Genomic DNA, 15,541 nt, shown 5'->3' with positions numbered 1-15,541 from the left:
TAAGGTTTCGAGACTGACGTTTGGCAACTCGAACCTTCAGCTCCCTCCACAGATTTTCTATGGGATTAAGGTCTGGAGACTGGCTAGGCCACTCCAGGACCTTAATGTGCTTTTTCTTGAGCCACTCCTTTGTTGCCTTGGCCGTGTGTTTTGGGTCATTGTCATGCTGGAATACCCATCCACGACCCATTTTCAATACCCTGGCTGAGGGAAGGAGGTTTTCACCCAAGATTTGACGGTACATGGCCCCGTCCATCGTCCCTTTGATGCGGTGAAGTTGTCCTGTCCCCTTAGCAGAAAAACACCCCCAAAGCATAATGTTTCCACCGCCATGTTTGACGGTGGGGATGGTTTCTTGGGGTCATAGGCAGCATTCCTCCTCCTCCAAACACGGCAAGTTGAGTTGATGCCAAAGAACTCCATTTTGGTCTCATCTGACCACAACACGTTCACCCAGTTGTCCTCTGAATCATTCAGATGTTCATTGGCAAACTTCAGACGGGCATGTATATGTGCTTTCTTGAGCAGGGGGACCTTGCGGGCGCTGCAGGATTTCAGTCCTTCACGGCGTAGTGTGTTACCAATTGTTTTCTTGGTGACTATGGTCCCAGCTGCCTTGAGATCATTGACAAGATCCTCCTGTGTAGTTCTGGGCTGATTCCTCACCATTCTCATGATCATTGCAACTCCACGAGGTGAGATCTTGCATGGAGCCCTAGGCCAAGGGAGTTTGACAGTTCTTTTGTGTTTCTTCCATTTGCGAATAATCGCACCAACTGTTGTCACCTTCTCACCAAGCTGCTTGGCAATGGTCTTGTAGCCCATTCCAGCCTTGTGTAGATCTACAATCTTGTCCCTGACATCCTTGGAGAGCTCTTTGGTCTTGGCCATGGTGGAGAGTTTGGAATCTGATTGATTGATTGCTTCTGTGGACAGGTGTCTTTTATACAGGTAAGAAACTGAGATTAGGAGCACTCCCTTTAAGAGTGTGCTCCTAATCTCAGCTCGTTACCTGTATGAAAGACACCTGGGAGCCAGAAATCTTTCTGATTGAGAGGGGGTCAAATACTTATTTCCCTCATTAAAATGCAAATCAATTTATAACGTTTTTGACATGCGTTTTTCTGGATTTTTTTGTTGTTATTCTGTCTCTCACTGTTCAAATAAACCTACCATTAAAATTATAGACTGATCATTTCTTTGTCAGTGGGCAAACGTACAAAATCAGCAGGGGATCAAATACTTTTTTCCCTCACTGTACTAAAACTGTAGAGTAAAGTGTATCTCTCTCTCACCCTCCTTCTGTCTCTCCATCTCTATTTTCTCCTTTTCTTTCTTAAAAAAAGCTGTTGGGCTGTTTAAAACCTGGGGATTGTCTTTAAACAGCAGCACTTGTCCTCTCTCTCAACTGGGTGCGTTTAAAAAGCACTTCTTCAGGCTGAGGGAGACAAAACAAGCGGTTTAAAGTCCACATGACTGATACATCCGTCTGGGGCTTGACCATATACTTGGTCTCATGTGATGCAGGCAGGCAGGGGAGAGGATTGTGTCACAGAGAGGCAGGGGAGAGGATTGTGTCACAGAGAGGCAGGGGAGAGGATTGTGTCACAGATAGCACATAAACACAGGCAACCACAATATCAGGAGTGAAGCACACACACACACACACACACACACACACACACACACACACACACACACACACACACACACACACACACACACACACACACACACACACACACACACACACACACACACACACACACACACACACACACACACACACACACACACACACACACAACGGGCTACCACCCCTTAATTCATCCCCCCACTGTGTTTGATGATGGATGACTTTCTCTCAGTCTTGTTGATGTATAAGAAACCAGGTCTACTGACCTTCAGCCATCATCAGCCCAATGCTGTTACATCACAGTCACACTAAAAACAAGCAGACACAGAGAAACTGCGGCTGCCACCCTTACCCACTCCTGAGCCAAGATGAATGCCTGTTTGACTAGGCTTTAACAGCAAGTCACTGTGGACTGAAGCTCCACGATCCAATAATATAACAGTTATAGAAGTTTCCAGAATTTGACCTCTGCTGAAAAAACTAATATTGGCTACATGAGCTGCCAGAGGCATGTGAGAGGACTGCTCAGAGAAGAGAAACAGACACATATTATTGCATCAGAAGTGGCTATGTCTCAGTGTTGAACGCACACTGGGCTATGTTGTTGATTTTGAGGAAGTCATGGAGTATACAAGAGCTTACAATACATTTGTGTGATTATTATTAATCTTATCAGTAAAACTTCACCCAAATGGCCCTCTATTCCCTACATAGTGCACTACTTTTGCCCAGGTCACATAGGGCTCTAGTCAAAAGTAGTGAATGAGGTGCCATTTGGGATGCAGACAACATGCAGTCATTTGTTTTCTGACTAACTGAATCCTACATGCTGACTTAGTGCTTAGAAGGGGCCACTACAAACTCCTCATTAGGGCGTTAGGCAATGACTTCCAGAGCCTGGGACCATCGTAGGAAGTATTTCCACGTAGAGTTGGAGTGGAAAAGAGAGGCAGGGAGATACAAGTGTGTGAGGCAGAAATTACTGAGTGTGTGTGAGTGTGTGTGTGTGTGTGTGTGGTCTGTGCTACTCTGTGCTCCAGAAACACACAGTGAGCTTGAGGTCATATCCCCTTGAGGAAGCAAGAGGAAATTAGTCAGCCCTTTAAGACTGTTAAGATAGCTCTTAATAAAACAAATGCCACTGGGCCTTTCTTAATATAAGTTGTTGAACTCTGCTTCTTCTCAACCAGGAATGTAAACAGGGCTAAAAGTCAGCTAGGGGGCTCCAACGTTCCCCTCTCACTGCTGTATCCTAGTTTATATCTCCCCTGCAGAGATTACAGTATCAAATACATTACATGTTTTCACTGTCATTCACATAAACACTGTCCACTTAAGACTTGCGACCTGCTCAGTTTGTTTATGAAGATATGGCCCATAAATCAATTGGACCAGTCGTCAAAAAGAGAATAAGAAACCAGGGGGAGATGCAATTGATTATGAACCTTAGATTACAATTATTTATGGAGTAGATCACTCATAACCATAGTAATATGACTTGTTCTTCCACTGAGCCTCTACCCAGCCTGTTATGATGTACTTGGCTGTGTGTTGGCACCATAGTAATATGACTTGTTCTTCCACTGAGCCTCTACCCAGCCTGTTATGATGTACTTGGCTGTGTGTTGGCACCATAGTAATATGACTTGTTCTTCCACTGAGCCTCTACCCAGCCTGTTATGATGTACTTGGCTGTGTGTTGGCACCATAGTAATATGACTTGTTCTTCCACTGAGCCTCTACCCAGCCTGTTATGATGTACTTGGCTGTGTGTTGGCACCATAGTAATATGACTTGTTCTTCCACTGAGCCTCTACCCAGCCTGTTATGATGTACTTGGCTGTGTGTTGGCACCATAGTAATATGACTTGTTCTTCCACTGAGCCTCTACCCAGCCTGTTATGATGTACTTGGCTGTGTGTTGGCACCATAGTAATATGACTTGTTCTTCCATTGAGCCTCTACCCAGCCTGTTATGATGTACTTGGCTGTGTGTTGGCACCATAGTAATTCCACTGTGTGTTTATATAGACTGACAATGACTGAAAACGTGCAAAGACTGATTAAGGCATTAAAGCGGCAACACAATGGGAGACAAATGAAAGATATAGAGAGAGAGTTTGTGTTTGAATTGAACTGCAGAGAGAGGAGAGAGTTATTTTGATCAATTTAGGCAGACAGTATTGGACAAATCAGGGAGTCCAGTGACAGTGACCGTCCCTCTGTAACAGATCTGCCATAAAACACTTTGTCTTGCCATTATGATTACACAGACACAGAGCTAACACCTGCCGTGACGCCAGTCACATTAGTCATTGAAGGGGAGGAGGAGGGGAGTCGTTCCAACTGCCAAACATCAGGCAGCTCATTCAGACACTGTCTGACAGCAACCATGTTGCAATAAATTAGCTTGTCAATTAACTCACAGACACCCACGGCAACATCTTGTCTGGCCACACACACTAACCCCTTCCTCTTCACAAGCACCAGTTCAGGAAAGGAGAACAGTCTGGGGGTAGGGTAAGCAGTCTTACCGTTATACGTCACTCTGGGTTTGGTCAAGCACATGACGATGTGTAGATCGATCTCATCCGTGGAGACAAACTTGGAGCAGACAGGGCACATGAAGCCTGCATGGAGGGAGAAGGGAGGAGGAAAGGAAGACAAAGTGGTGAATATCAGAAATCTAATTCTGTAAAGGGAAATCATTAAGTACCTATACTGTTACCATAACACAGCATCACACACCCGAACCCCTCCGCCCAGCCACCACAACATTCTCTCTGACATTACAAACTGAATTCTCCCTATTACATTCTCCTGCAATTACATTCTATGAGTCACACTCAATAATCTCCCTGTGATATTAACAACAAAGATGAATTAAAATGAGGTGATATTTAACACTGATTACAATGCTTGTCTTGACATTATCACTATGATGCAGCAGACTGCAGAGACGCCCTTTAAATTGAGATTATTAATGATCGTGTTTGGTAGCTCTGCACTAAACAGTTAACACAACTAGACAGCCAAACAGACTGACAGACAGGGTTAATGTTGTTATCGATGATGTGGTATGATAACGTGTGGTTAGTGTAGGACTGATAGGGATAGTATAGGAGGTATCTATCATTGACTGGAATAGCAGCTGGGCTGAGTTAGTGAGTATATGTGTGTGTAAGTGAGTGTATGTATGTATGTATGTATGTATGTATGTATGTATGTATGTATGTATGTATGTATGTATGTATGTATGTATGTATGTATGTATGTATGTGTGTGTGTGTGTGTATGTGTGTGTGTGTGTGTGTGTGTGTATGTGTGTGTGTGTGTGTGTGTGTGTATGTGTGTATGTGAGTGAGTGTGTGTGTATGTATGTATGTGAGTGAGTGTGTGTATGTGTGAATGTATGTATGTATGTGAGTGAGTGTATGTGTGTGTATGTGAGTGAGTGTATGTGTATGTATGTGAGTGAGTGAGTGTATGTGTATGTATGTGAGTGAGTGTGTGTATGTGTGAGTGTGTGAATGTATGTATGTGAGTGTGTGTATGTATGTATGTGTGAATGTATGTATGTGAGTGTGTGTATGTATGTATGTATGTATGTATGTATGTGAGTGTGTGTATGTATGTATGTATGTATGTATGTATGTATGTATGTATGTATGTATGTATGTATGTATGTATGTATGTGAGTGAGTGTATGTGTATGTATGTGTGAGTGTGTATGTATGTGAGTGAGTGTGTGTGTATGTATGTGAGTGAGTGTGTGTATGTGTGAGTGTGTATGTGACATTATTGCATCAATATTAACACCTGCTCACCATCCATCCCTTGAGTCCAGCCAGTCCAAACTGATAACAGCTCTTTCCTGCTGTCAATGACCAAAAGCTCATTGGCCTCATGGGTGGAATGTTATTAATAGTTTATCATTTCATCATTAATAAAGATAATTTCTAAAAACCAGACGGAAATCCGGTGTTTATATGTCAAAGATGTTCTATTTCAGTCTTCTGTGATGTATATAAAGTGTAATATTGGGATGCAAACTCACAAGTACATGGTACAGATGTCTTATTTTTTAAGCCCATAACCATGTGTGTGAGGTGTTACTTTTGTTTCAAAGTAGAATTGTTTAAGACTACCAAGAAACACTCTGTGTGTCCCTGATTTAGCACCCTGAAGCAAACAAACAAACAAACACAAACATTGTGTGTTTGTACAGTATGTGTGTGTGTGTGTGTGTGTGTGTGTGTGTGTGTGTGTGTGTGTGTGTGTGTGTGTGTGTGTAGTATGTGTGTGTGTGTAGTATGTGTGTTTGTGTGTCTGTGTGTCTGTGTGTGTGTGTAGTATGTGTGTTTGTGTGTGTGTGTGTGTAGTCTTTGTGTGTGTGTACAGTATGTGTGTATGTGTGTGTGTGTAGTCTTTGTGTGTGTGTACAGTATGTGTGTATGTGTGTGTGTGTAGTCTTTGTGTGTGTGTACAGTATGTGTGTGTGTGTGTGTGTGTGTGTGTGTGTGTGTGTGTGTGTGTGTGTGTACAGTATGTGTGTATGTGTGTGTGTCCGGACTGATCGAGTCTGTCACCCTGGTCTACAAGGCTCCTGGGATAAAGAGATTATTCAGCCAGTGGCCAACAGGTTCTCACCTCAAGGCCCTGTCCCCTCTGCTTATCATACCCATTATATCCTGCAGCTCACTATAGTATACACAGTGTGTGTGTGTGTGTGTGTGTGTGTGTGTGTGTGTGTGTGTGTGTGTGTGTTTCCAGATTATTTCCGGTAAAATACATCCATATAATATATGAGTCATCCTGATGTGTGCATGCAAATAGACCCACAGGCACATTAACCAGGTTTCCATCGAACCATTTCATGGAGAAGAATTACCTGACGCATAAAAATGACAGTCATGTCGGTACAATTTGATACATTCGGACAGACCATTTGTTTGTTCCACAAGGTGGGATCTTGTGTCGGTAAAATGAATTATGCGAGAAATGGCGTTTATGCCTTTATGTGCAAACATTGATATAATAATCATCATATCAAAATAAACTCAGAATCGTGGCATGATATGCGCCCACCGTCACAACGTTAAAAAGCATTTCAAGTTCATAAGCAGATGAAATCAGTTATGATGAACTTCACATGGTGGTTAAGTGCACGGTGATCATGCACATTTCCAATAGGCTAAATATGGAGGGTAGGCTATTATTTGAATGCTGTTGCCATAATGATCAGTGCTTGGCTGCCAATTATTAAATACTTATCCATATCTAATCATATAACCCCCTGTCCACTTTATCAGTCAAGTCTTGTCTAGAGAGAGAGCCTGAAGCAAAACTAGATTGTGCATGTTTGTGTGACAAAACCATCTGTAGTTGAAATTGTGATTGAAACCTATGTAACTTATGTCTTTTAATTGGTACATGGGAACTTAACTGCAGAAGTCATTTTTGAGTGCACTTCGTCATCACGCAGCCTTTTGTCCACAAAAAGTGGTGGGAACCTACACATATTGTTTTTATGCAGATTTTAGAATAGTCTCCAATTGGATGGAACCCCAGCTATGGACACACACCAGGATGACTGATGTATTATGAGGATGCACTTTCCAGGAAATGAATCTGGAAATACTCAGTCACAACACACACCCCTGTATATCCTGCACTCCTACAGGCAACAATCAATCTCTAGCCCAACTCAACTCTGCAGATCTGATGACAATACTGTAGAACATTTCGGGGGGTAGCCCTGTCTGGGACACGGACCCGGGTTTAGCGAATGTAAAGCCAACACCTTAACCATTAGACCAAGAGGTCCGAACCTCTTGACGAGGTTGCTAGGTGTTGGGTTAAACTTGCTACATTACCCCCTTTCCTTCGGGAAAGCGTGTCCCCACACTTCTCTTTATCAAGTCTCTCACATCACATGTACACGCCTTTTCAATGGCTTCACGGGCGCAATCCCACTTCCGATACCAATGTGTGTGTGTGTGTGTGTGTCCGGGTATTTTCAGAATCATTTCCTGGAAAATGCCTCCTCAGAATATATGACTCATCCTGGTGTGTGTGCGTACAAACAGACACCAGTGTTTGTGTGTGTGTGTGTGTGTGTGTGTGTGTGTGTGTGTGTGTGTGTGTGTGTGTGTGTAGACATTGGCTGTACTAAATGCTAATCCCTTTCTGTGGGGAGGGTATTGGAGAGGAGGAGTGTCCCACTTCCAGCAAGGACTAGAAGAGATAAGAGGTGAGAAATTCAAAGCTGAACTACTACACAACTCCCTCAGCATAAGCTTCAACAGACCCATTCAAATTGGGAATGCAATCCTCCTCTGACTAACTGGGGGGGTTAAAACCACCTCTCCTTCGCTCACCTCCTCTTCCCTCCCTCCATTTAGACACCAAGCTGACACCCTGCTGCTCTGGCTCTGGCACAGCAGACCAGGCAGACTATGACGGGGAGAAGGGCAGCTGTGACCGTCTCTGTGTCTGCCCAGTGCTCACTATAGGGCACACAGAGTAGGGAGGTGTTGCTAGCATGGTATGTCTGCCAACTAGGCCTATAGGGCAGAATGTGGCACAGTGGGACTGTAGCACGGCCTGTCTGGCCAGCTGTAGGGACTAGGGGTCAGGTCCAGCCTGTCTAGCCAGCTGTAGGGATTAGGGTTCCAGCCAGTCTGGACTCTGGATGTACTGAGTCCATACAGATCATCTAAAGGGGACGCAGACCATCTCCTACTACGTGTTTAGTCTGTCTGTATGACTGTTCACCTGACATCTCCAGCCTTCACATGAGAAGCTATCTATCTGTCTGACCACATGCAGCGTAATACCAACCCAACACGGCTGCTTGCTTGGTGTTAAAGGTAACACACTCCTATCTAATGACTGTCCTTTGTGTGCGTGCCTGCGTGGGTGTCTGTGTGTATTTGTGTGTGTGTGTGTGTGTGTGTGTGTGTGTGTGTGTGTGTGTGTGTGTGTGTGCCAGCGTGGGTGTCTGTGTGTGTGTCCTCTCTGTGTTTCTGGGTTATTTACTGTAAACCATGGCCACAGGAGGGGAGCAGCTGCATATTAACCAATGACCACATCAACACAGAGCAGGCCAGGGCTAGATCCAGGACCAAGATGCCAGAGAACAGCAACTCAAACATCTTACACCAACACACACAGACCCCAGTACTCCTACAGGCAACAACCTACGTCAAGCCTAACTCAACTCTGCAGGGGGTACATCTAGATGTACAGATCTGAAGATAATCCACTGGCATGAACTGTATAGGCCTACAAGCCAGCTACCACGCAGTAGACTGTAACTGTCAGAAAGCCTGCTGTCTGGGAAGGGGAATAATGAGCTCAATTGTACTGGTAATCATGTTCATCTTGTCTCAACATCTGTGTCTATGTGTGAGTGTGAGGGAGAGAGAGTGTGAGAGAGAGATGTGAGTGAGAGAAAGAGAGAAAGAGAGAAGTGAGAGAGAGAGAGAGAGAGAGAGAGAGAGAGGGAGAGAGAGAAAGAGAGGGAAGTGAGAGCAGACTGTTGGTAGAATTCTCTCCTCTCCTGCAGAGAAAGGTTGCACAACAAAACATAGCTTTGGCAGCTAGTCTACATCTTTTCTCTGGGTATTTCGATTTGCGTCATGCTGCATATAAAAAACATACATTCTCTGATCACGGTGTTGTTTAATTGACTGGAATTAAATTAAATTATAAGTGAATGTTGAGAGAGAGGGACATTTAATTGAAGGAATGACTATGGAGGAATGGTGGAGAGCTGAAGTGGAAACTTTATCTTGATAAACAGACTAGAGTTAGTGACATCATCAGAGCAATAACATGAGGTGACAGTTTGACAATCAGTGGGTTTTCAAGACACCCAAAGTCACTTTACATAGTCAAGATAATCAGCATGATCATAAAGTAATAAAATAAAAGACAGCTATAAAAGACAGAGTTGTTATGCATGGCCTTAAGGGTGATGACGTTCACACGTCAGCCTGATCGAGCCCATACAGACTGGTAATAAGGAAGACCCCCCTGTCCCTTCTTTTATACACATTCTTAGTCGAGGTTACTAAAACATTGATCTCAATATCATATTTGGTCAAATACAAGTAAAGGAACAGAACAGAAAACAAAAAGTGGAAAGTAAAAAACATCCCCAAGCCAATGTTCTCCCAGTCAGTCAGTCCCATGGGAAGAGGAGAGAGGCCAGCTTCCATTTGCTCAGTGGAGAGGCCAGCACCATTAGCAACAGCCAGATAAGGAGAGGAGGAGATGGGAAGTAGAGGAGGAGATGAGAGGAGGAGATGAGAGGAGGAGATGGGGAGCAGAGGAGGAGATGAGAGGAGGAGATGGGGAGCAGAGGAGGAGATGAGAGGAGGAGATGGGGAGCAGAGGAGGAGATGGGGAGCAGAGGAGGAGATGAGAGGAGGAGATGGGGAGCAGAGGAGGAGATGAGAGGAGGAGATGGGGAGCAGAGGAGGAGATGAGAGGAGGAGATGGGGAGCAGAGGAGGAGATGGGGAGCAGAGGAGGAGATGGGGAGCAGAGGAGGAGATGAGAGGAGGAGATGGGGAGTAGAGGAGGAGATGAAAGGAGGAGATGAGGAGTAGAGGAGGAGATGAAAGGAGGAGATGAGGAGTAGAGGAGGAGATGAGGAGTAGAGGAGGAGATGAGAGGAGGAGATGGGGAGTAGAGGAGGAGATGAGAAGATGGGAAGTAGAGGAGGAGATGAGAGGAGGAGATGGGGAGTAGAGGAGGAGATGGGGAGTAGAGGAGGAGATGGGGAGTAGAGGAGGAGTAGAGGAGATGGGCAGTAGAGGAGTAGAGGAGATGGGAAGCAGAGGAGGAGATGAGAGGAGGAGATGGGGAGTAGAGGAGGAGATGAGAGGAGGAGATGGGGAGCAGAGGAGGAGATGAGAGGAGGAGATGGGGAGCAGAGGAGGAGATGGGGAGCAGAGGAGGAGATGAGAGGAGGAGATGGGGAGTAGAGGAGAGATGAAAGGAGGAGATGAGGAGTAGAGGAGGAGATGAAAGGAGGAGATGAGGAGTAGAGGAGGAGATGAGAGGAGGAGATGGGGAGTAGAGGAGGAGATGAGAGGAGGAGATGGGAAGTAGAGGAGGAGATGAGAGGAGGAGATGGGGAGTAGAGGAGGAGGAGAGGAGTAGAGGAGATGGGGGTAGAGGAGGAGAGGAGTAGAGGAGATGGGGAGGAGAAGAGAGGAGGAGATGGGAAGTAGAGGAGGAGATGAGAGGAGGAGATGGGGAGTAGAGGAGGAGATGAAAGGAGGAGATGAGGAGTAGAGGAGGAGATGAAAGGAGGAGATGAGGAGTAGAGGAGGAGATGAAAGGAGGAGATGAGGAGTAGAGGAGGAGATGAGAGGAGGAGATGGGGAGTAGAGGAGGAGATGAGAGGAGGAGATGGGGAGTAGAGGAGGAGATGAGAGGAGAGGGGGAGTAGAGGAGGAGATGGGGAGTAGAGGAGGAGTAGAGGAGATGGGCAGTAGAGGAGTAGAGGAGATGGGAAGCAGAGGAGGAGATGAGAGGAGGAGATGGGGAGTAGAGGAGGAGATGAGAGGAGGAGATGGGGAGCAGAGGAGGAGATGAGAGGAGGAGATGGGGAGCAGAGGAGGAGATGGGGAGCAGAGGAGGAGATGAGAGGAGGAGATGGGGAGCAGAGGAGGAGATGAGAGGAGGAGATGGGGAGCAGAGGAGGAGATGAGAGGAGGAGATGGGGAGCAGAGGAGGAGATGGGGAGCAGAGGAGGAGATGAGAGGAGGAGATGGGGAGCAGAGGAGGAGATGAGAGGAGGAGATGGGGAGCAGATGAGGAGATGAGAGGAGGAGATGGGGAGCAGATGAGGAGATGAGAGGAGGAGATGGGGAGCAGATGAGGAGATGAGAGGAGGAGATGGGGAGCAGAGGAGGAGATGGGGAGTAGAGGAGTAGATGAAAGGAGGAGATGGGAAGTAGAGGAGGAGATGAGAGGAGGAGATGGGGAGTAGAGGAGGAGATGAGAGGAGGAGATGGGGAGTAGAGGAGGAGGAGAGGAGTAGAGGAGATGGGGAGTAGAGGAGGAGATGAGGAGGAGATGGGGAGTAGAGGAGGAGATGAAAGGAGGAGATGAGGAGGAGATGGGGAGTAGAGGAGGAGATGAAAGGAGGAGATGAGGAGGAGGAGATGAAAGGAGGAGATGAGGAGTAGAGGAGGAGATGAGGAGGAGATAGGAGTAGAGGAGAGATGAGAGGAGGAGATGGGGAGTAGAGGAGGAGATGAAAGGAGGAGATGAGGAGTAGAGGAGGAGATGGGGAGTAGAGGAGGAGATGAGAGGAGGAGATGGGGAGTAGAGGAGGAGATGAGAGGAGGACATGGGGAGTAGAGGAGGAGATGAGGAGTAGAGGATATGGGAAGTAGAGGAGGAGATGAGGAGATGGGGAGTAGAGGAGGAGATGAGAGGAGGAGATGGGGAGTAGAGGAGATGATGAGAGGAGGATATGGGAAGTAGAGGAGGAGATGAGAGGAGGATATGGGAAGTAGAGGAGGAGATGAGGAGATGGGGAGTAGAGGAGGAGATGAGAGGAGGAGATGGGGAGTAGAGGAGATGGGAAGTAGAGGAGGAGATGAGAGGAGGATATGGGAAGTAGAGGAGGAGATGAGAGGGGAGTAGAGGAGGAGATGAGGAGATGGGGAGTAGAGGAGGAGATGAGAGGAGGATATGGGGAGTAGAGGAGGAGATGAGAGGAGATGGGAGGAGGAGATGAGAGGAGGATATGGGGAGTAGAGGAGGAGATGAGAGGAGATGGGAGGAGGAGATGAGAGGAGGATATGGGGAGTAGAGGAGGAGATGAGAGGAGATGGGAGGAGGAGATGAGAGGAGGATATGGGGAGTAGAGGAGGAGATGAGAGGAGGATATGGGGAGTAGAGGAGGAGATGAGAGGAGATGGGAGGAGGAGATGAGAGGAGGAGATGGTCTATGCTTGTAGGCTATGCAGCAATGTCACATAGATCATTGTATTTAATTTTCGACAAAGGCGTTAAGTGAATACTCTCCCAAGTAAACAAATACTAATGTCCATTCCAATATTCAAATATTCAAATATTTGGTACAGCAGCAACAAATAGCATTAGGTACATCATGCGCTGTTCAAATTATGAACCCCTTCCTTATCTCAGGATCTCCTATAAGCCAAACCAAAGGCCTGCGTCAGCATCTATCCCATCTAGCCCCCAGCCTCAATCTTATTAAATCCCATGTATGTATTACATTATTATTACAACCTACATTATCATTTTATGGATCGGCAGGCTAGCTCTAAATGGGATGGTGCGTGGGGCCTGGCCTGAGAACTTCCTTCCCCTCTCACAGCCGTACAGCGCTATTGTCACTATTTCAATTATTTTTTTGATCTTTTTTTCTCTTTAACTCTGCATTGTTGGAAAAGGAACCATAAGTAAGCATTTCATTGTTAGTCTACACCTGTTGTTTACGAAGTGTGACAAATAAACTTTGATTCGATTTGACTTGTATGTCACCAGGACCCTAACACGCTGGACAGGACAGACAAGCAGAGACAACCAACCTGACTATGACAACAAAGATGACGCAACATACAGTCAGCCATTTAACCATCAGATTATAGCAAATACATAGTGACAGCAGCCTAAAATGTGGACTTTTCCATATTTATCATCGGCAGCCTAAAAAGCCTTCTACAAACCAGTGCTGCCATGCAGCCTGGAGTCTGCCATCAAGCAAGGGTCTGGGCAAGGAGCTGTTCTCCACTCCCCAGTCCCCTATCCTGCACTCTCTCTGCCACATCAATGATTGATTCTGAGGGCTGGAGCCCCAGGAGAGAGCAGGGGGCAGAAGCATCTCTGCCTGGCGATGGAGCGGGGGATCTGGGCTGAGCAGAGCTAGCGTCCCTGGTCCCTGGGACCTCCATGGTGCTGCTGGTGATGATAACGTCACCGTAGCTTTAGCCTGATAAGCTCTGTGGTACATAAAGTTCCTCTGGCTGGGTAGACCGGCTGACTGGTTGGGACATTATTACACAGACAGACATGAATGTTGTATGATTACTGCTAAAAGTATGAGTATAGACTGAGACAGAGAGAGAGAGAGAGAGTGAAATAGAAAGCAAAATAGAGAGAAATAGATAGAAAGAGAATGAGTAGAGAGAGAGAGAGACAAAAAGAGATTATACACTGAGTATACTAAACATTAGGAACACCTTCCTAATGTTGAGTTGATGAAAATTCTGAAAATGATTATCAGTTGAAGTTGAATTGAACATTGTTAAACAATCAGAATGGAGAAAGACTCATTAAATTCACTTAGAATGAATGTGTTGCTACTCTAGGGCCACACTACTCATAGAGCAAGTTTAGAGATTTTATTATTCAAAAACATCAAATACCATCAAATTACTGTACTTTTTTTTATACCCGTGATTTGATATTTTGGCCATATCGTCCAGCGTTTGTTGACTCCATTGCATCCCACAGTTGTTTCAAATTGGCTGGATGTCCTTTGCATGGTGGATCATTCTTGATACACACGGGTAACTGTTGAGTGTGAAAAACCCATCAGCGTTGCAGTTCTTGACACAAACCAGTGTGCCTGGCACCTACCATCATATCCCTTTCAAAGGCACTTCAATCTTTTTTCTTACCCATCCACCCTCTGAATGGCACACATACACAATCCATGTCACAATTGTCTCATGGCTTTAAAATGCTTCTTAGCCTGTCTCCTCCCCTTCATCTACACTGATTAAAGTGGATTTAAGTGACATCAATAAGGGATCATAACTTTCACCTGGATTCACCTGGTCAGTCTATGACACGGAAAGAGCAGGTATTGTTAATGTTTTGTATAGTCAGTGTAGAGGGGCCAGGTTAACCCTGCCAGCGGGCCTGACTGCTACATCACAGTCAGGAAGTTAGGCATGGCACTGGGCTGTCACCGCACACAAAGTTTTAACTACTCTAGTTACAGAGAAAGACGTGATATCGATAAAGAGTCCAGCGAACCATTGTCTAATTAAGCAATAAGGCCCGAGGGGGTGTGGTATATGGCCAATATACCATGGCTAAGGGCTGTTCTTATGCACTACACAACGCAGAGTGCCTGGATACAGCCCTTAGCCGTGGTATATTGGCCATATACCACAAACCCCTGAGGTGCCTTATTGCTATTATAAACTGGTTACCAACGTAATTAGAGCAGTAAAAATAAATGTTTTGTCATACCCGTGTTATACGGTCTGATATACCACGGCTGTCAGCCAATCAGCATTCAGGGCTCGAACCACCCAGTTTATAATATTCTGTTTGTGACACAACCCTATTTTAGGGCATTTTTATTAGAAAGGTGAAGTGATGACACTCTTTGGGCGAGCTCTCTGAGGAGGAGAGAGGAGAGAGGAGGGGTGAGGAGACGAGGAGAGAGGAGGAGACGAGGAGAGAGGAGGAGAGCAGAGCAGAGAGATGATAAGAGAGGAGAGATGAGGAAAGAGGGGAGGGTAATATTAGAGAGACACTATCACCAGCCAGCCATCTGCCAGACAGCCTCACTTTCCCCATGTGTCACAGTCTGACGTGTCAGGGACTATAATTAAAATCAGAGAACAAGGACAACACTGACGGCACATGAGACGGGCTCTCTATTTACAGAAATATAGTATGGGAGGGAGAGATGGTATTAGGGAGGGAGGGAGGGAGGGAGGGAAGAAAGAAAAAAAAAGCCTGTAATTTCCTCTGTTTTTGCTAAAAGGAGGGAGGAAATTGATTGTGTCTGGGGGGCCTGGCTGCGTTTGGATCTGGAAAGACAGAAACAATCAGCTCTAGGGAGCAGACAGACAGAACAGACAGAGTATCATGACAAGAAGAGAAAATAGAA

At 45.8% G+C, this 15,541-nt stretch overlaps 1 protein-coding gene across 1 annotated transcript in view; it reads right to left on the bottom strand.

Moving 5' to 3' along the window:
- LOC139564673 (E3 ubiquitin-protein ligase znrf2-like) overlaps nt 1-15,541 on the bottom strand; it is a 69,057-nt gene that overhangs the window by 26,089 nt on the left and 27,427 nt on the right. Inside the window, exon 2 of the mRNA XM_071384410.1 lies at nt 4,171-4,266. Coding sequence (XP_071240511.1) covers nt 4,171-4,266 — 96 coding nt within the window. The remainder of the gene's footprint in view (nt 1-4,170; nt 4,267-15,541) is intronic.

This window comes from Salvelinus alpinus, chromosome 35, assembly GCF_045679555.1.
Source record: "Salvelinus alpinus chromosome 35, SLU_Salpinus.1, whole genome shotgun sequence".
In the NCBI taxonomy this organism is placed as follows: Eukaryota; Metazoa; Chordata; class Actinopteri; order Salmoniformes; family Salmonidae; genus Salvelinus; species Salvelinus alpinus.
Note: the sequence above shows the minus strand (reverse complement) of the source record. Positions and strands in the feature narration are given on the sequence as shown.